At 41.8% G+C, this 20,390-nt stretch overlaps 1 protein-coding gene across 4 annotated transcripts; it reads right to left on the bottom strand.

Moving 5' to 3' along the window:
* Window positions 1-1,161: 1,161 nt before the first annotated feature.
* tpd52 (tumor protein D52) lies at window positions 1,162-18,630 on the bottom strand. Of its 4 annotated transcripts, none has more exons than XM_035183146.2 (7): window positions 18,475-18,630; window positions 6,606-6,733; window positions 5,992-6,140; window positions 5,369-5,470; window positions 3,765-3,806; window positions 3,183-3,231; window positions 1,162-2,039 (listed from the first exon to the last, which is right to left on the bottom strand). In XM_035183146.2, exons 1-7 carry the CDS (start codon window positions 18,491-18,493, stop codon window positions 1,908-1,910), a joined length of 621 nt encoding a protein of 206 aa, XP_035039037.1. In that variant the 5' UTR covers window positions 18,494-18,630; the 3' UTR covers window positions 1,162-1,907. The 4 variants fall into 4 exon arrangements, with proteins under 4 accessions (XP_035039037.1, XP_035039035.1, XP_035039036.1 ...); XM_035183144.2 differs by lacking the exon at window positions 18,475-18,630 and adding an exon at window positions 10,659-11,386; XM_035183145.2 differs by lacking the exons at window positions 3,765-3,806; window positions 18,475-18,630 and adding an exon at window positions 10,659-11,378.
* Between the last annotated feature and the right edge of the window lie 1,760 nt (window positions 18,631-20,390).

The raw sequence follows: 20,390 nt of genomic DNA on the forward strand, positions 1-20,390 counted from the left end.
AACTCCACTTTCAGTAAAAAGTGATTTTCACCTCCTCACTCAAACATAAAGACCGATAACAATGTGTCCTATTACTTCACAGTTTCTTTTAATTTAAAGTATATTTATTTAATTCACTATTTCTATTAAGAACCGAACAAGTCATTGTTAAATATTAATTTCAATCCTGTATGAATGATTTATAAAAAATTTAATTCTTACAACTGAGATGTGATCATTTTTTGGGGAACATGGGAACAAGATACAGTTAAACTCCAACTGCTGGCCAGGTTGTGATCCCTTTTATCTGTCTTCTTATGTGACTTTCACCCGGTAGCGCTGATCCACAGTCAGTGTGTGGCGATTTAAATCACTCTGGCTTAAGACCCCTGTTGGGGAGAGCTGATCCATGTTGTCCACCAGCAGGGGGGAGGTGTCCTCTGTTTGTCTGGTTTTATTGAATATAAGTCAACTTCAAAAATGTAGTTCAGCCAATACCTCAAATGAGATGATTGTAGCAATTTCAACAATGTCGGAACATTTTGATGCATCTCTCTTTGTACATAAATGCAACACAACTGAGCCTCAATGGACAGAGGGTCCTTGGCTGAGATACAATTTACGAACCTGTAGAACATATAATTCATAAATGTAACATTTAAAAAATATGTTTTGTCTTAACAAAAGCAGCTTTTTTAAATTTTATTTAGCAAACACAGTATATTATCCTGCAAGAGAAGCAGATTTTTATCATTTCATGAAGTTTTACAGAAACTTCTCCAACCAATAAACAGTTGGGAAAAGAGAAAACTTTTGGCCTCCACACCTCTAGTATATTATTATCCTGTGTCAGTGTATAAAGTGGAGGACTGTGTTGGTTTTGGGGGAGACTGGGTGTTACCTCACTGACATAAACAATGGACAAGTGTTTAAATATTGATACAGGCTCTGGAAGAGCCATTTATTTCACTCCCACGTCGGGTCAAGGCTGAACCGTCCCTGTGTGTTTGCTCTGCCTGTGTTCTCATGATCTCGGCTGTTTCCCTCTTAACGATCTAATTCTATTTATTCTTGAATGTTGTTTGAAATTCCAGCGTTGGTAACTCAGAGCAGATCAGTACTGTGGGTTAGTTTAAACAAACCCTTGGTCCTATATGACAAAAAAGGCACAACATCACTGAACAGTGTTAGACTACTTTATGATGGCAAGGTGTCAATTAATACAGTGAACAGGAAGCTGAATTCAAACAGAATCCAAACACAGAGTAAACCAAGAAAAGCCCCAAAACGGTGGCTAATAGTCAATCCAGCATATAATAAAAAGGGCCATGCAGAAGCAGTAAGCCGACAACTGTCTGGTTCACACTGTAAGTTCTTAAGTGTAAACTCTTCTCTAATCAAGCGCTTAAGTGTAAATGTTTCTATATTTTTGCCATTTTACTTCATGCAAATGAACATAAACTGTGAACAACTGGTACTCGAAGAAAAAGGCAGGAACACGTTTGGCATCGGAGCTTTTCTGGTTTGGCAGAGGCAGAAAACGAGGAAAGCAGAAGAAGGAAAGTGACAGGATTTCTCCCACATCGAGTCGAGAACAGACTCAAAAACATGCGACTGACACGAGAACACATGCCTGCACACACCCACAAACACACACAAACCCGTCTGCCCTCCCGCCCGCACACACTCCCCTCTTAGCTTTCAGTTTCCACACTAGTGAACTAGTAAGCGCACGTGTCAGACAAAAAGACCAGACGATTAGAACACAAACAACGGCCGGGGTAGGTCATTTGTTTTCAACAAAAGAAGACTGGCACAAGGAGTTGAAGGGGCGAGTGTGAGGGTCCAGGGGTTAGGGAGTCAAGTGAGGAAGGAGGGAGGGGTGAGAGGGTGGATGGGGATCAGGGAGGGGGGAGTTAACCAGGGTCTCATTGCATCAGTGGCTCCGGAGTGGGTGGGCCCCCTGGCTGATTGAGGAAAGTCTCGGCGGTCGGGCCGCTGCTCTCCTGGTTGCCGGGGTCACCGGGGTCAGTGGCGGATGCTGATGGAGTCATTTTAGTCTGAAGCAGAGGAAGGAGAAAACAGGACGGAAAATACAACTTAAAGTTAACATAGTTTACGTTGTTATTTAAGTCAACGTTGTTTTATTCTAAAGTCAAGCATCAGTTGTTTTTTTTCTGGAGCCAGGAAATTACATAGTCGATTCAAATCAACACGTCAATTAAAAGAGCAACAACATAAGTCTTTAGCATTTGGCTTGTAATGTAATCTATTTAAATATAGCTTTTATAAAAATAACTTTTCAAATAGGAATTAATTCAATCTTCCTCTTGTGATTATATGTTAACACAGCGTCCCTCCATTCAGTATTCTGAGGAACTCTGCTGCAACAGCCTAATTAGGTCTGGTATGATCAGTAGCTAATTGTGTGTGTGTGTGTGTGTGTGGGGGGGGAGTCTGAACTTAAGTGACCCGTGAGACGCTTTGATCAGGCCCTTGAGGCCATTCACCAAAACAATAAAAGCAACTTAGAAATACAAAAGAATATCATGACAGCAACTTAGTTGAGATCCTGCCGATACATGTGCTCGACCAACTGTGACTCAGCTGTCAATCATGATGTTTGATGACGTTTCACCCCGTTTATTATAGCATCACTAGTCAAAAACAAAGTTAAAAGAAAAATGAACACTTGCAAAAAACCTCAGTGTGAAATAAACATTAAGCTAAGAGTTGATTTGACTTTGCACTTTGACTTTCTAGTTTGCTCCATGTCCAATCTGCTAACATGGAGGAAGAATACTACAGCCATCAGCCAGGGGGCGATGGAGAAGCTTTGGCTTCACTTTTGGGAGCTGACATGTCGTCCATCTTTATATACAGTCTATGACCTGTAATAGCTGCTTGTGGCCACAGGGGTCGCCGCTCAAAAGAACATATAAAGTCTCACTTAAATGTTGAAAAAAGTAGATACCAGTTTTCATTAACACCGAAGTGACTTGAAATACAAAACTAGAAATATACTTATTGAATTAAGTTAATGCTCAAAAAATAAAGGGCAACATCAGAGTAAAACACACTACTACACAAATACTATGGAAGTAAATAGCACATTTACTATAGGTTTAATGGCAAAGGTCTCAGCACCTCCTTGGGATTTTAAACAATGAATGTGAGCTGTAATACTGTTTTTAATCTGTTACCTTCAAAGTATCCACTCTCCCCTCAAATGACCTGAAAGTTGGTGCATTCCTGTGAAAGGCAAGAAAGAAAAAAGACGTTAAAGAATATATGATGCTATCGCTCTCTTTATCCGTCATGCTCACACACTCACACTGAAGTTTTGTAAAGTGAACATGCAGACAACAAGTCTCCTCCTCAAAATGAAGGAGGAGCAGGACATCCACAGTAATCACACCTTTAATAGGGGCCACGTTATCTGATACTCAGCACAGACAACACAGCACTTTCTAAACTGACTCCGTTCTATTATGTTCTACTGAAAAGCTGCTGAGAGCTGTTGATCTCATGAAAACAGAATCAAGAAAACGCAGGACTAAAAAGGAATGAGACGAGAAAACAGTCGACACGTTTCTTCCAGAGATCAATATCCCCAGAAACACTTGTGGATGTAAAAAGGCATCCTCGACCTGCACACGCTCTTTTTCATGCAGTGCTTGTTATTGTCCAACATGTAGAGACCAGGTTTTTCCTTTCTACGAGGAGAAAACAAACATTGTGCAGTACAGGGTTAGGGTTAGAAAACTACCTCCAGTCCCCCTTACCTCATGACAGGCATACTAGCCGAGTGTTGTAATGAGCGCACGCTATCCGACAGCATTACAGAGAAGAGAGGAGGCGTTAGTGGGGGTCTCAGAGTAGTAAAGACAGATTCACAAAGACAGAACAAGACACACGTATGCAAACAAAACCTAGAGAACAAACCCTCAATTATTCCACTATACCTTCAAAGGGCGAGTGGACAAATCCTATAAATCCTGTTCTATCCTATTAAGATCAATTGTGTATTAACACAGTGGGTATGTGCTAATCCTGCGTATTATGGGGGGTGATCTTGTCACCGAACACACGCACACACACACACACACACACACATATGCAAAACAACTGCATACACATAAGCACACCCTGCCCCTTTGACCCCTGTCAGGTTGCTCTTCACTACCAGCCCCCCCACCCTCTCCACCCGTCAAAACTGCATCAGTGTGGTAGCTCATCCGTGAGGCTGCAATTCTCAGCACACTGCGGCTTTGAAGGGCCTAATAATCTTGTTTGCAGCTCAGTAATCCAGAGAGAAGAAGGATGACAGGGGAGAAGACAGATTAGGGTCCGCTGGGGGAGGGAGGTGGCGGGGGTCAACAGGAGCAATATCTCAAATGGAACAATCAGCTGTTGGCTTTTAAGCCTCACTCGACCAGGAATTATGAACAGTGATGTGCCGTTGAACGGTCTTTGGTACTTTGAAGCACAATTCGAGGACATCTGGCATCAATTCAGTAGATACGTGGCTGCCAACATACAGTATGTGCATTTATTAGAAAGGAGAAGCTAAAGGCGAGAGACATGTACTGTTATAAGGACAGGCTTTTAAAAAATAAGTCTTTTTTCTTTATTTTTTCAAAAAAATAAGTAGGTTTATACTCCTATAACTTCAAAGTGGGGCATCTGAACAAAATACAATTACTATTATTAAATTGAAGCAGTGAATTACGTTCCATCTGTGGCTGATTCAGAGGGGAGGGGCGGTCGATTAGTGAGCCCAGTCCTGACACACTGACACACACTGACACACACACACACGACTTCAGAGACTGATTACTACTTGCCAACCCTAACTCTCACCCTTACCTTAAAACCTGTTTTAACCTTTTTAATGATTTACATTAATAGGACACCATGAGGAAGTTCCCATAATGTAACTGTGTAAACAGATTTAGGTCCCCACAACATTAGTTATACCTGGACCCCCACACACACACACACACACACACACACACACACACACACAGCTGAGCCCCTCGTGTAAACAAAGACACACAGTAGAAAATCAAATAAAACTGATGTTGAGCAATACACTGTATAAAGCTGTGGTTTCAGTTTGAAATCGTCTTCAAAAATTACTTTTGACACAAATTGGCAACTCCCCGTGCCCTAATATGTAATATAATGTCATGTAATTTAAGATACATGGCCGACAGAATCCCTAGCTAAAACTCTAAGATCCTTTTTTGAAAGATTCCTTAGAAATAAATCACAGAACACATGAACAACAGATACTTTTCTTTCTCATGGACCTGGTGCTTCAACAAAAACTTTTAATGTTGCTGAATTTATGGCCCCTCCCTCCGATGTCTCCTCTCAGCCTCACCTGACATCCTCCAGTTTCCGGGTAAAGACTGAGCCCACGTTGGAGATAGCTGCTCCGGCCTTCAGACTCGCCTGAGAGAGCGTTTCAGACGTCCTTCTATAGCTGGAATAAAGAAGGGGAGGCGGAGAGAGAGGGGGGAGGGGGAGGAATGATGGGCAGGAAAAAGGGAGGATATGAGAGTGATGAAAAGAGACTGAGAGATCAAAGAATGCAGGGAGGCATCAAGGTCAGAACTAAACCTCTGGGACATTTTTCATTTTAAAAAACCAGAGAGCATCAGAATGCTGCTCATTTCCTGTAGCGTCAAACAAGTAACCAAACAGTTTCACTCAGGCCACAGACGAGCTGTCACCACAACTGACATCTTCTTCCTCGCTCAGATGCGAAGGTGCTGCCAGTAAACCATGTTTTCAGGGCATTCAGATACAGAGAAAACTCTCATGATCAGATAAGCAGAGAACAATGATGCATATGTTGGTGGATATGGAAGCTGTTAGTCACGAGGGCTCTTTTTTTTTCCTTCAAAAGGGCAAGCGACATAAAGGGTGTATTTAGATTTAATTAGCGGCATATGGAACAAATTATTGTATATTTCTGAGCCACTGTGGTGGTGGAGTACGTACGCGTTGGAGGTGGTGACCTCCTGCCAGGTTTTGGTAATGTTCTGTTTCAGCTCATTCAGAGGTGTGATGCCCAGCTTTCTCTTCAGGTCGGCCAACTGCCGCTCCTTGGCTGCAAGAACCTGGGACAGAGTCAGGATCTCATCCTCCACCTGGACACACACACACACACAGACATTTGCCATATGTGAAGATCAAGCACTTTTTTTTTCAGTTAGAGAATAAATCATGGGCCGTATCAAAAATGGACGACGCATCTCTGTGAAATGAAGCCAAAATATCACAGATTCGAGTGCTGCCATCTTGCACTGATTACATCATTTGGAGCCAGAAACTGTGCAGTAGTGATCGTGGTCCCGCTGATACACAGGGTCGACCAATCATGAGTCAGTCTCAGCAGTAATTCATCACATTAAAATAAAAAGCCCTATGGCTTGGCCTGTTCAAAGTATATATGGCAAGTTACAACAGAACGGCAGAAAACCTGCAAACTGGTGTATACACACTGTAGAAATAATTCTAACCATTTTCCACCATTAGCATGTACAGCTCTGTTTAAGTACAACAGGTCATGGCTCTTTGAATCGAGGCCTCTTTAATCCCTGACCCGTCCTGACCTTGAACAACTCTTCCTGCAGCTCCTGTCGCTCCTCCTCTGTAATGGCGGGTGGAGGAGGGGCGGGCCCGACAGACGTCACTGCATCTTCTCCCAGCTCTGGGACAGAGTCCGGATGCTGCTGGGTACCTGTGAGGCAAATAAGCAACATATATTTTAATCAAAGCTTCTAAATTGGCATTTCATGTGTATGATAGTTTTTTAAGATATGTTCACATGTGAACATATCTCATGTGTGAGCCCGTGTTTGCTGAGTGACAGCGAACAGGGGACATGAGAGGGGAGGCTGATGTTGGTTGTCAAACTCAAGCTGCTCCTCTGGAGGACGAGGAGAAGAAAGGACGAATAGTTTAAAGATATCAGAGAGTCAGACAAGAAAAATTAAGGATGCCCTTTGATGATGGATGTGGGCGAGCCAGCGAGAGGTGGTGAAGCAGCTAGGACTCGTCTCACAGCAAGGTTCTTGGTTCGAATCCCAGTTCGGCGGAAGCCTTTCTGTGTGAGTTTGCATGAACTCGTGTGTGGGCTTTCTCTGTGTGAATGGTTGTTTGTCTTATGTTGGCACTCGGATACGCTGGCGAACTCTCCAAGGTCTACCTGCCTCTTGACCAATGTCAGCTGGGATTGGCTCTTTAAGGAGAAGCTTTATAAACAATGGATGGATATTAGCTAGGTGCTAGCTGAATGATTTAACTCATTTACAGAGGGAGAAATTAGAAGCTCATCCTCTCGTGTTCCCTCATTATGCTTCACCACTCGTAGTTTATTTTGACAATGTTATTGGCTCCGTCCTTTTGCCTGAGGTACGTTAGGAAGAGTTGTGACTGTACAGCAGCAGAAAAACCCTCTCTCTCATAAACCCACGTCATATTTTCCCTCCACACACATTTACAGTATACACTGTACACACTCAGCTTTGATGTTGCAGTCTCTGACAGAGCTGTGCCCAGCAGGAGCAGCAGTGCATCAATAATACAAATAACTTTCTAGATGGAGACGTCCTGGGCTCAGACAGCATGAGAGAACACAGGAGCACGGGGGTTGTTAGGATCCGTCAGTCAAAAGGACGACTGCGGGTGAGGATGTTTTGAGCCAGAACTGAGCAGGAATCTGGAACCCCGAACCGGCTCTGAGGTTGATTTTCTTTTTATCTAGTCTCTTCTAGTGTTTCATAAAAAAAAGAGAAAACCCAAGAGCTGAATAATACAGTGTGAGGGGGGAGGTAGACAAAAAGAAACTGGTGGGGAATAAATTTCAGATGTACACTGTCATCTCAGCAGGAGCCCGAACTATGATGTAAATTGAGAAGAGACAAACTAGACCTGAGAGTAGATTTCATGATTGATCTTTGTAAAGGTGATTTAAATTCTGACCCCACTCCCATCATAGTGCTAGTCAGAGAGCTTGGGTCGGTCTGGCACAGTGCCCCCTGTAGGTTACTAAATTAAAAGGCCCAATGGACTATTTGTCTATTTGAAAAGACGCAGAAAGAGGGGAAACAGCTAGCTTAGCTTAGTCCAAGAATTAAAGAGTCCGACTGAACATCGTACAAAATTTGAAGAATTTCCCTAAAGGCGAGATATTGTGTTAACAAGAATGGGACAGACAACATACAAATATAATATACTAGCTCTCTCCTGAGTGAAGGCATAAAAGATAAAGAACTGTCATTTTTACGTTACCATCCAGACACTGACTATAAACCACATCTTCGTAGATTTCTCCAAACAATTTCTTTCCGATCACATTTGCTAGAAAAAAAACGAAACAGGAGTCTCCAAACTTTAGCTATTGACTAGTCATTTACAAGTATGCAACAGTAACTTAACAATACAAAACACTTGTAACCACACCCATCAGTGATGTCACAGTGTATTGACACGCCCAGTGGTAAAAAGTTACTGTATACATTTGTTTTTTTATGTTAATGATGTCAACTGAAATCTATTTTGACTCACTAGTATGAGCTGTTTCCCTTGAATATCTTGTTTCAGCTCAACAAACCCCAAATCGCCTCCTCCCACCTCATTCCACACACTTGGCAGCATTCCTCTCTTTCTCGTCACACACCAATACTCCCCAAACCTTAAAAACATTTGATCTGAGACCGGGATGGATGTTTGGTGAGGACAGAGACACCAAAGACTGTCTCAAAAGCTACTGGTAAAATAACATTTCTCAGCCTTCCCTGTCAAAGAGTGTTTTCATAAGCTGCTGTGAGACAATACTGTTTTTTGGATTGAATTAATGCCATGGGAATAAGCAGTGTGGATGCACCTCAAGGGAGAATACTTACGTGTCAAAATATGCTGGGGAAAAATATGGAGTGGGAGATCCAACTGGAATTCACTGATAAAGCTTTTCAGAGGAAATAGAGGCAGCCGTTACAGTAACTAAGTCAATAGAGAAATATAGAGGAAATAGATGTGGGGGCGTTACAGAAATTAGACGAGACGAAATTTCTTTTCAGGCCACAGCCCTGAAACCACCACAATGTTCCTCTGAAGCATCACACTTCATCTGCCCTCCAGTAGTCGTCCCCCTTCTTGTATTACATTTGACCTCTCCTCTACCCATTACTGGTGACACAGCAATGACACACACACACACACACACACACACACACACACACACACACACACACACACACACACACACACACACACACACACACACACACACACACACACACACACACACACACACACACACACACACACACACACACAGGAAGGGAATATACACACCTGCTTACAGAGACTGAATTGTGTAATGGACACTTCCCTTTGTGACACTCGTGCCTCACAAACAAGACGACTCTTCTCTTATAAAAGAGCACTATACTCTTATTTTGATGATCTTCTGCTCAGGAACTGAGTGTGGAGGCAGCTCTGCAGGAGTGAATGTATGCCTCTTTCTGCCCTTGTTAGGGTCCACTGAACTCATGTAGCCTAATTATTTGTTAACTGTATTATATTCACTACTCTGATATTGTGACTAGGCCAGTTTTATTATCTAGAAGCAGAAGAAAGAAAAGTGGAACTTCCTTTTTTTGGTCTGGAAGCTGGCAGAAGTTGTGTGAATACAATCACATTACGGTTAAAATTATCACCTCGTGGTTGTATTTAAACACTATGAGGACAATGAGGATCTTGACAATGTGGTAATTTGCCTATAATCCTGGCAGCAGCTTTCTTTCTGAAACTGTAACTGTGGCCTACGATCAACCAGATTCTATATTTTATAAAATGAAACTGAATTTGTCTTTTTTACTGCTCAGATGTGTGGTTTATATACAAATTTGACTGATATACTTAACTGGTGTTATTTTCTCATACATGTCAGAGATCTGTTAAGCAACTGGCACAATCTTCAGACCCAAGTTCATAACTCTTCAAAATAAAAGCTCCTCAATTCTGTTCAGTACAAAGCAATGCAGTAACAAAACGAACATCAGGCTTTTCCATGTCGGAGATCCATGTCGGAGATCCATGCTTGACATCAGTGAATGTCTGTGTCAGTCAGATATGGTGAAATTAAAATAATCACTATGAAGACTTGAGAATCTCTTTCATATCCAGACAAAATTGGTATTATTAGTAAACTATCTTCACCTGAATCAAACAGAACTGGGACCTTGTAAATCAGAATTACGGCAAAACAGCTGAAACATCTGATTAAGCAATGAAGAAATAATAACCATAGCAAAATGAGTTAAAGTATCTTAATTTTCTAAATCAATAAAAAGTTTCAAAAAAAGAAATGTAAGTGAATTGCTAATCAGCAAAAGTTGCCGTCACACACACTGCAACTAATTATCACTTGTCCACTCCCCCTTACAGTTTGTGTTCCCCCAAATTCTTCCCGTCCAATGAATGAACACACACACACACACACACACACACACACACACACACACACACACACACACACACACACACACACACACACACACACACACACACACACACACACACACACACACACACACACACACACACACACACACACACACACACACACACACACACACACCCTTTCCTCCTTGTGATACCTCTGGTACTGACAGCCGGCGAGCTGGGCGGCGTGTCACCGTAGGTCGGGGAGAGGTAGAGGTACCTGGTGTTGACTCCTTGCTCAAAGTCAAACGGAGAGTGGTATTCCTCCAGAGGCTCCATGTTTACAGCTCGTGTTGTGCAGCAGGTCGGAGCGACTACCGCCTCCCTGCCACCACCTTAGCAAAACAAGCCAAGCGCTGATTGCCTGCATGTGATCCGGACGCGTGCTGGCTGTCTCTGTGTCTCCTTGTTTACAGCATCCTGGACTCAGACACACACTCTGTGTCCAAGTGTGTGTGTGAAGGAGGAGGGTTTTGTGTTGTCTTTCAGGTGTTCAGAAGGTCAGAGTGAGAGTACAGCGGAGATGGTTTCCAATTTTCCATTTTTTTCAGGCCAAAGAGCTGTGAACCCTCTGTTTCTGTCCTGCTGATAAGAAGTTACCCGTCTCTTCAGTCAGCTGTTGCAGCAGACACACACGCTTTCTCTGCAAACGCACACACACCCTCTTCTTCTCTAATGTTATCCCAAAAATCTCAGTCCATCCTTCAAACATCCAATTGCGTCCGTTCAGTGCGGTTTCCAGATGCTAGCCCCTGGTAGCAGCGCAGTGACATTGCCTTACACTCCATTTTAAAAACTCCCAGGTCTCTCCGACAATTCCCTCCCTCCATCTATCCATCCCTCACTTTCCTGTCATCCAAGGAGGAAATAATAGAGGTCCCATTTGTGTGGGCTGGTCACGTGATGCGAGTGAGTGTGGTGGAGGGGCATTAGATGAAAAGCATAATCTGCAGTGTCCCAGATTACAGCCAAGCGCTAATCCAGGGCGGCCTGTCCATCTTGGAGCAGCAGTGATGCTAGTAGGCTAGAACGGAGGGGACAGGATGCCAGAGGCTAAACTAGGTATTGTGTAGATGAGGGGCAGTTATCTATGTGGTGAAAAGAACATGTAGTCATACAACTGTGTGTTCATGCAAGAGCTGCAACGAATGATTATACTATGAGTAAAGAGTTGGTTTGGGATTTCAACCAATAACCTCACCTCTATTCATAGTATTGACATCATCACTTGTATAAAAGAACACAGGTTTAATGATTTTACAAACCAAGTCCATATTTTTCATCTGAAATTGTCCTGTAATTAAATAACAGTGACCTAATGTTGTGTCAAACACCAACACTGACTTTGTTCATCATAAATGTTCCGTTGTATTTGCTGTGTTTTTCATGTTTGTCAAAGGTGTTCCAGAGAGTTGTGTGAACCACAAAATCCTCCACACTGCTCGACTCCATTTTATCTCAACGCATCGGACTCAATGAGCCAGGTTAGGGCTGGGCAATTAAATGAAAATGGAAGGCGGTATAAATAATCGTTCATTAATCGTAATCGAGGTAAAAGTTTGAAATAATCGTGATATTTATTTGAAGTTATGTCGCCCAGCCCTATGTCATGTCACAGGAGAGATATGAGCAGAGACATGAGGCACGAAGTCAGAGGATGACTGTAGAATAAGTCATGCACGATCACGTGTCTATAGATAGTAGCATCACTAAAGGCTGCAGTCTGGCCTGGTGACATTCCTGCAGTCATTTTCATGACTAGATGCTTTCAAAAAGCTTGATTAATGATAACCAATGATTAGACCATTACACATCAGTACATAAATTTACAGACAATCGCAGACAGACTATGTTCAGGCCTCCTTGCCAACATTCCTCTGTTGTTAGGATCCAGACGAGCATGTTTATGTGATCTTCTCTAGGAAATACCTCGCACCAAGACAGACAGACAGACAGGACACTATCCCTGAAGCAATGAAGCACTGCAGGACAAATTCCACAATCGACCATGACAAAGTGAAAAGAATGGAGTTTAAAAAATTTCTACTGAAGCCACGTGTGCTTTAAAATATAGGAAGTTACCCATTTTTTGTTCTGCAGAACTGCAAGTTAACTTAATACATCAACAGACACTTCCATAAAGCCATAGTGCAGCATTTCAGTGATATGAAATATCATTAGGAGGAGTGAGAGAGGAATCTTGTTTTAAAAGCCTGCTGACAGTTAAATTCATACTCTTATAAACTGTTTAAATGGTCAAGTTGATGTCCACACTAACACTAACATTCTCAAGTGTTTCAAGCAATTGGTCAGCAGTCTTAATGTGTATGAAATCACATCCTAATAAAAAAATATATATAATACCAGTGACATTATGATGGTAGTGACAGACAGAGGATTAACGATGAATATGCTAAGCCCTACTATGTGTGTAACAGTCCTATAAAAGTTAGATGCTGCGTGTAAACTGATGTCACTGTACTACGCCCTGATCTGTAAAGTCAGGCTGGACTGCACTGTGCTTTCATTCAGCAGAAAGTGACACACATACAGTCACTCATTGCAAACAATCACATACCAACATACACAAAAACAGGCTTAAATCAGGAGCAAATAATCCACACCTCTCCAACGTTATTTCATCATACTTCATTTGCATGAGGCCTTCTTCACATGCTAAATCGCTTCTTCTCTTCAGACTCAGCGATTCAAGGATAGAATCATATGGTGGCCAAATACTCATTAAGGGTGTTTGTCACATGTGAGTTAAAACTGGTTACTTCTATAAACTGGACTATAGAAGCTTCAGTTCCGTTTCCACTTGTCATAAACCCACTAACGTCTGGCTTTCGTCTGCAATAGAAATGGGTCAGCATTGGTTTCTGTGTCTTTGGCTTCCCGGGAGTACATGAGGTTGAACAAGACTCATCGGGGGGAAAAAACTGACGGGCACACTCCTTTACTGGTAATGGGAAATGAGCCGTTTCTACCTTAAAAAACCTGCGTATCCGGGCTAATTTGGTGTATTAAAGAGGTATTTTACTCTGCTGTATTCCTGACCCATCAGGCCACTACTTTCTTCTAACAGCATCTGCGTCCTGTCCTGCCAAGCTGGCTCTTCCTTCTACAAAGGTGTCGAAAGGCTCTATTACCACCTCTGCAACAATAATGTCCCCACCCCACCTCCTGTTCCGGGTGTTCCAGAACTGTGAGGTGGAAAATAGGCACGACATTTCCTCCTTGAACAGCCTGAACAAAAGGGGCTACTGATTCATCAGACTCTGGATTCATGTGACACTTATTAACAAAGATGGCTCGTAAGCTTGAATGATTTAACTTAAAAATTCTTAAATCTCACAATTTCCTTTTAAAATAATCACTGACTCAAATTAGAGTGTGATCTATGATTTGAATAGTTTCCTGCATTTGATTTATAAAAACATAACAGACACCAAAACCAACTCATCGTTGCCCCCATCCACAGGAACAAACAGCCATTTTCAAGTGGTTAATGCTGCACAGCATGAGATCAATTATCTTACTATTCATGACATACCCTGTCACATGATTAGCCTAAAACAAGAGTCATGAGACGTGGCTGACTGTGAATGCAGCTAGCGTGCCCACAAAGTTGCCATTAGACGTGCATCATGGGAAAACTGTGAGGCGAAGGGCATAGAGCGGCTTCACCTCAGATGGAGCAAAACCAAAGTCGTGTCCTCATCTCACTACTTCATCTTCACCACCTCAGTTTTCTGATCCCTCATGGACAAGTCAAATTAGAAATAAACTCTTTGGTTTCATCCCTGACGGTTAAATGAGAGGATTCATATTTTTTCCATGTCTCTATGGTCAAAATGTCGGTTACCTAATCTTAGCTTAAACTCCAGACAAAGGGTTTGACATCTGCAGACTTGCCCCAAATATTTCAGGACCACTGATGTGGAAAAAGCAGACTGTTTCCGAGTGATATCAATTTCCTTTTCCGATTTACAATCATGCACAGTCCTCCTACTGTCACACCAAGATAGAAATTGATGCAAGGATGTTTTGTATTGGCTCATAAATATAAAACGACATACTGTTACAATACATTATACTATATTCATATGAGTCGTATCTGACACAATAAACAATACTTGTGTGACTCATTTATCAACATCTAGTGCATCTCCGGGAAAAAAAAGTGATTTCCATTTGACACTGACGCCCAAAGTTTCTCTCTACAGTGTCATGAGGATACTGTGCATGTGTGTGTCTACTCATTTTTTTTCAGCATATACACCGATCTTGTCAGGACCAGTAGTCCTCATGGGGACCAAAGCCTGGTCCTAATGGGCCAAAACGTCATTTCCGAGGTCCTGGTTAAGGTTAAGTGTAAGATGTGAATTGTGGTTAGGGTTAGGCATGAATTGGTCCTGGTTAAGGTCAGGGATAAGGTTTTGGTTAGGCTGTGCACAATGAATGGAAGTCAATGCAAGGTCCTAATAAGGATCGCTGTGCAAACATGCTTGTGTGTGCGTGTCTGATGCCAGAGCTCCCAGACAGGTGAGAACTCAGCTCGGCCAAATCTCACAGGTTAATGCAAAATTCTCCATAAAGAAGTACTGAAACCAGAAGGATTAAACGGCAACTGAAATATACTGTAGTGTCTTTAGACCCAAACGTTTAGTAACAAAGACTGTTGGGGGTTGTATTGTGATGAAAAATGCAATTGTCTGACACCACTGTCTGTAGGAGGCCGGCCTTTTCCAGACAGGCTTAAGATTCTTTGTGTTTTCAGCTCAGTAATGGTCCATATCGAACTGTTTACGTAGAGCTCATTTCACAATGACTTGTGACGGCCATGACTGCTGACAAACATGTGTTTCTAGGTGAACTCCCCTCCCACCCACATTTACACAAGACAAAGACCATTGCTGTGTGTGTATAATACTGATGTGATCTAACATGTGTGACAAATCAGGACACACAAGTATGTGCATAACTGGCGCTGTACTTTACAGTGCAACAATACATTGACATAATTGTGCTTTTGCTTATAGTAAAGCAAGAAGATTCAACAATGTGAAGCAAACCTCATCACAGGTACAATAGTAGCCAAATATTGCACTATTTATAAACCTTAAACAGGGCTACATGATAACTCACTTATTCAACTGTATTAGTGATAATATTCTGATATCAAGATACTTTGGATCACAAGTCTAATCTCTAAGTGAAACGTTAGTTTGCTCTGACTGAAATCGGTCATGAGATCTTTAAAAGCGCAAGTATATTTTGAAAGTATCATCTTGTTCTAGTACAACAAATTTCAGACTTGACCGAGTCGGCTGTAAATTCATGGCTTGGGAAAGTTGCCCGTGACAGCTGAAAGCGTCTGGTTGTGTCTCATTTAAATCTAATAAGCCAAAAAATGTTGGCAACGACTCATGATCAATCTCATTAGACGGCCTAGTTGGAAAAACAAGATGGACTGGTCCGCCAGACTGTCACATTTCTGAACATCTGATTTCGGCCAAAAGCATAAACTTCTATCAGGGGAGCAGAAAGTTCAAGAAACCAAAAAAAGCTACAGAACAGGCTTGACTTTATTTTTGCAACTTAGGGGTGTGACATTCTTGAGAAGGGGAAGGGGAACTTGCAAAAACACTGTACATCCAGACAGTTTAATGGTAAGTAAATGATTATAAGAGAACATTGTTTCTTCTCTGAACACAGATAAAATCTCCACAGCTGCTGAGGTGAAACAAATTCCCACTTAAGCAAATAGGGAACCATATGATTTAATGTCACTACTGGAAACTCCATTCAAATGCAGGGGAAATCAAGTGCACAGAAAGAAATCTGTATTATTTAAAAGGTCGTCTACACACAGACACGACCAGAGGAGAACTGACTCCACTCCTCTGACAGCTGCTTAAGGGAGTCAAAACCCTCAGTATGTATGCTGAACGCCCTCCTGCTAAAACCAAACTCCTCTTTATCTTTTTATTAGTGATGTTTCACCTGAAATATGGAAAAATTATTGCGGAGAAACGCCTTAATTCTGAGTGAAGTAACTTTTCTGTTTAAAATAGTGGTGACTGTGCAGCCTGAAGCTCAACTGCTGAGAGTGACAGGGAAAAAGATTAAGAAGGAGACAGGTACGGGGGGGGCAAGACAGTTACAAATTTCTTGTCTTGACAACTTCCCTGTCATGTCATGACACGGGTCCAGTAAAAAAAAGAGAACTGAACTGCTGCTATGATAACATTTAAATGGACACAATAAAGGCTGTACATTTATTTAGACTTTGAGTTACTTCTGCATTACATTTTAATTAATGCACCAACATATGTGACAGCGGCTCCACAAGGAAGAACAAGTATTGTGAATTTGATGAACACCAATCAGCAGCAGTACTAAAGAGTAGTAGCAGATATTATGAGCTTCACAACTTTGCATTTTTTGCAAGACAACTGTGTTAAGTATTTCTGTTATTGTGTCCCCCCCCCGGGCACATACATAGAGACAGACAGAACTGTCTGACTACTTAATTTGGACTGATACCTATAGGCATGAATTATCAACCAGTAACAGGTCACATACTTTGACCATGTGTCAATATACAAAATATGCTGCATCTTCCAAAAAAATGTTCTACCTTGGGGCTTAGCGTGCAGACATCAGGAAATTATATTTCTCAAACCAGGAGGGTGAAGCCTGGAAATGAGGTCAGAGCTGAGCACTTTTCACCTGACATCCCTTTAAGGTGAACCAATAAATCTCCGTGTTTGTAATCAACTGAACGGAGTCGAACATACAAGCTTTGAATCTCGTGGCAAATCTCCAGTTTCCTTGCAAAACACAATGCACTTCACTGAGAGGCAGCTCCCACTTAAGGCAAGTGCACACAGACAGTGGTGAGGAGGAGTGAGAGAGCAGATGGCTGCCTGGCAGGAATGGAAATGTCAAGGAAGTAGTGGGAGAGGTCGAGGAGTGAGGAATAACAGGTAGAATGTACACCTCTCACCTCCTCCACATGAAATGTCAAGAAAGTAGTGGGAGAGGTCGAGGAGGAAGGAATAACAGGTAGAATGTACACCTCTCACCTCCTCCACATGAACTGTCAAGGAAGTAGTGGGAGAGGTCGAGGAGGAAGGAATAACAGGTAGAATGTACACCTCTCACCTCCTCCACATGAAATGTCAAGAAAGTAGTGGGAGAGGTCGAGGAGTGAGGAATGGCAGGTAGAATGTACACCTCTCACCTCCTCCACCTGTACTCTACATTAAATCGTCTGCTATGCCACACATGTGCTCGGGCCTGTTTGGCCTCACATCCGTCCAACAGGGGCTGATGACTGTGCTACTCTCAACTTGTTGACTCACTGTTCTGATGGAAAAAGAGGCAGGTGGTGTAGACAGTGCGACCTGACGAGCACAGATCAACATTTACAGAACACGTAGTGAGCCGTCAAATGGGTGTAACCTGTTTGTGCAGCTTCAGTCAATAAACATTTTTAAAGCTAAATCCATAAACAGCATCAAAAACCAGCTCATCAGATCGTGTCTGAACACATGAAACACACGCCACACGTGCCACAGTTACCTCAGAGTGCGGTTTAGCCCGCGTTTAAAACTTAACTAACGACTTCCTCGTTTGTGTGCGACTCCAGCAGATCATCGGGTGTCAACATGTTGGGACAAAAAAGCTGTGCAGCAGTGACTTCCGTGTTATTTTGTTTTTTTTAATGTACGTTGATCTTAATTAGTGTCAACCATTTTTTTTTTCTACCAATAAGAAAACACGTTGATGCTTCTATCATGAAAAAGAACGCAGCTACTCTCGGAAGTTTGAAACGTAGCATATGTTTCCAAACTTGGATGTGTTAGCTTAGTTTGCTAACTTTCATGTGACACCAAAATAGGTTTGACACACCCTCGGTACCGACAGCGGCCCGGTGACACGTCCCAGTGAGTGATTTACCTTTGACTGCCTCCTCCATGCTGCGGCTGAGGTGTAGTTTCTGGTGGTTTGGAGTCCAGGCGGCGCAGGTTCCTCACTCGGCTGCTGTGGACCTTCCTGTTCCCTCGCTCATGTTGCCAGGCAGCTCGCCGTGAGGGGTGGGGCTCCGCGGTGACGTCAGCGCGTAGCAGTGTAAACAGAGGCGAGCACGTGGATCGAGTTGGGAGCCGTCAACACTGCAGCTGCTGGGCAACCGCTCCACGTTATTAGTAAAGTAAAGTAAAGTCAAGTAAAGTCAAGTAAAATAAAGATATATATATCACAAACTAAATAAAATAAAATACTATGGCACAAACCAAAAATAAAATGAGGCTCTGTAGTACAAATTTAAATGAAATACAATATTGTAGCACAAAATAAAATAAATACTTCAGCACAAACTGTACATTTTATTGTAGCTCCCCTGATCCTGTTGTTTTCTCTTTTTGTGGGATTTTTTTTATCTTTGTATTTTGATGAATGAATGATGGTTTTACATCATTTTGGAGGCACGTACTGTTTGACATTAACTGTAAATCCATGTATATATAAGTCTTTTGATTTTAACTATCTTAAGTGCTACTGTAATTTATGTATCTGATCTTCTAGTGCTACATGTAATTATTACATTAGAATGTAATACTTCAAATCAAGCTATAAAGGGGGATTTTGTGATGAACTCCAAAGATCCTTGTTAAGTTAGATTCTGAGTTAACACATCACATGAAGAAAAGTTTATGCTGCTTCTAATCCTAATCAAAAGAGGACATTTCTAAGATGAAAATATTGGTGTTTGTAAGTGTGTACAAAAGATTCAGTAGGAGTATAAAGAATGTTTGGAATGCAGTTTTAATACAAATAAAAAATGCATCAGATGAATTGTTGTTTTGGATGCATTATTTAGTTCATTGCACATCTCCATACTTGCTTCTCAAATCTGTTTCTGTTTTATTCTATTTTCCCCTTTGACAGTTGGCAATAAAATATTTGAAGAATGTTTTAATGATTTCACAATCAAAACAGTGGAACTTGAAAAACAGCTGGAAGGTTCATGTGAAGTGAACTATTGAGAAATCTCCACCAGATATTCAAACAAGTTAGGGTTTGAAAATATTTTCAATCACAGTGAGTGCAATGCACACTTATTTATTTCATACCTGACAGAACAGTTTGATATACATCATTCAGCAACTGGGAAATTAAATTTGCCAAACACAGTTGGTGTCTAATGTCAAGTTGGAAGCCAATGCCTCTATAACCCGGAGCAATAAATAGATGAACTAATCATTCATGGTATACCTTATTGCCCCCCAGGGAATTTAACCATTACAGTGGGGACATGTAACCCCCCCACCTCGTAGTAATCAAAACCTTCCTGTTCACAAGCTGAGTGCAAAGCCCTTAATTGGACAGCATTGAAACTATACACCCAACTATGTCAGGCTTCACACACACACACACACACACACACACACACACACACACACACACATACAGACACACACAGAGAGAGATAGGGAGAGAGAGAAAGAGAAAGAGAAAGAGAGAGAGAGAGAGAGAGAGAGGGGGGAGTTCACATGAAAGAGTGCCACCTGCTGGTCTTAAGGAACAGATACAGACCAGTGATACATGGTGATACGTTAGAATACTTTACTCTGGGCGATTAACATGTCACTGGTCTGTGGAGGATTCCAGTTTAACTGCTGAATGATCCCACACCACGTGACTTTGTTAAACTCATATGGCTTTTTAAAAAAAAGTTTAATCTCTAATACCTGTGTTATCTATCATTGTTTATTTACTCACATCCTAGATATATAGGATAAATATATTTTTAAGTATGTTATAATGGGGGCATATACTCTATGTTAAACTCATGCTTTGGAGAAAGAAAACGG

Source organism: Hippoglossus stenolepis, chromosome 17, assembly GCF_022539355.2.
Source record: "Hippoglossus stenolepis isolate QCI-W04-F060 chromosome 17, HSTE1.2, whole genome shotgun sequence".
Classification (NCBI taxonomy): Eukaryota; Metazoa; Chordata; class Actinopteri; order Pleuronectiformes; family Pleuronectidae; genus Hippoglossus; species Hippoglossus stenolepis.

Excerpts from the sequence above, each read along its gene's own strand:
- tpd52 (XM_035183144.2), bottom strand. The coding sequence starts at position 10,782 with ATGGAGCCTCTGGAGGAATACCACTCTCCGTTTGACTTTGAGCAAGGA. Across the intron at positions 3,807-5,368 it reads CGGAAACTGGAGGATGTCAG|CGTGCGCTCATTACAACACT; the intron begins GTGAGGCTGAGA and ends GCTGTCGGATAG. Across the intron at positions 3,232-3,764 it reads GCTAGTATGCCTGTCATGAG|GAATGCACCAACTTTCAGGT; the intron begins GTAAGGGGGACT and ends TGCCTTTCACAG.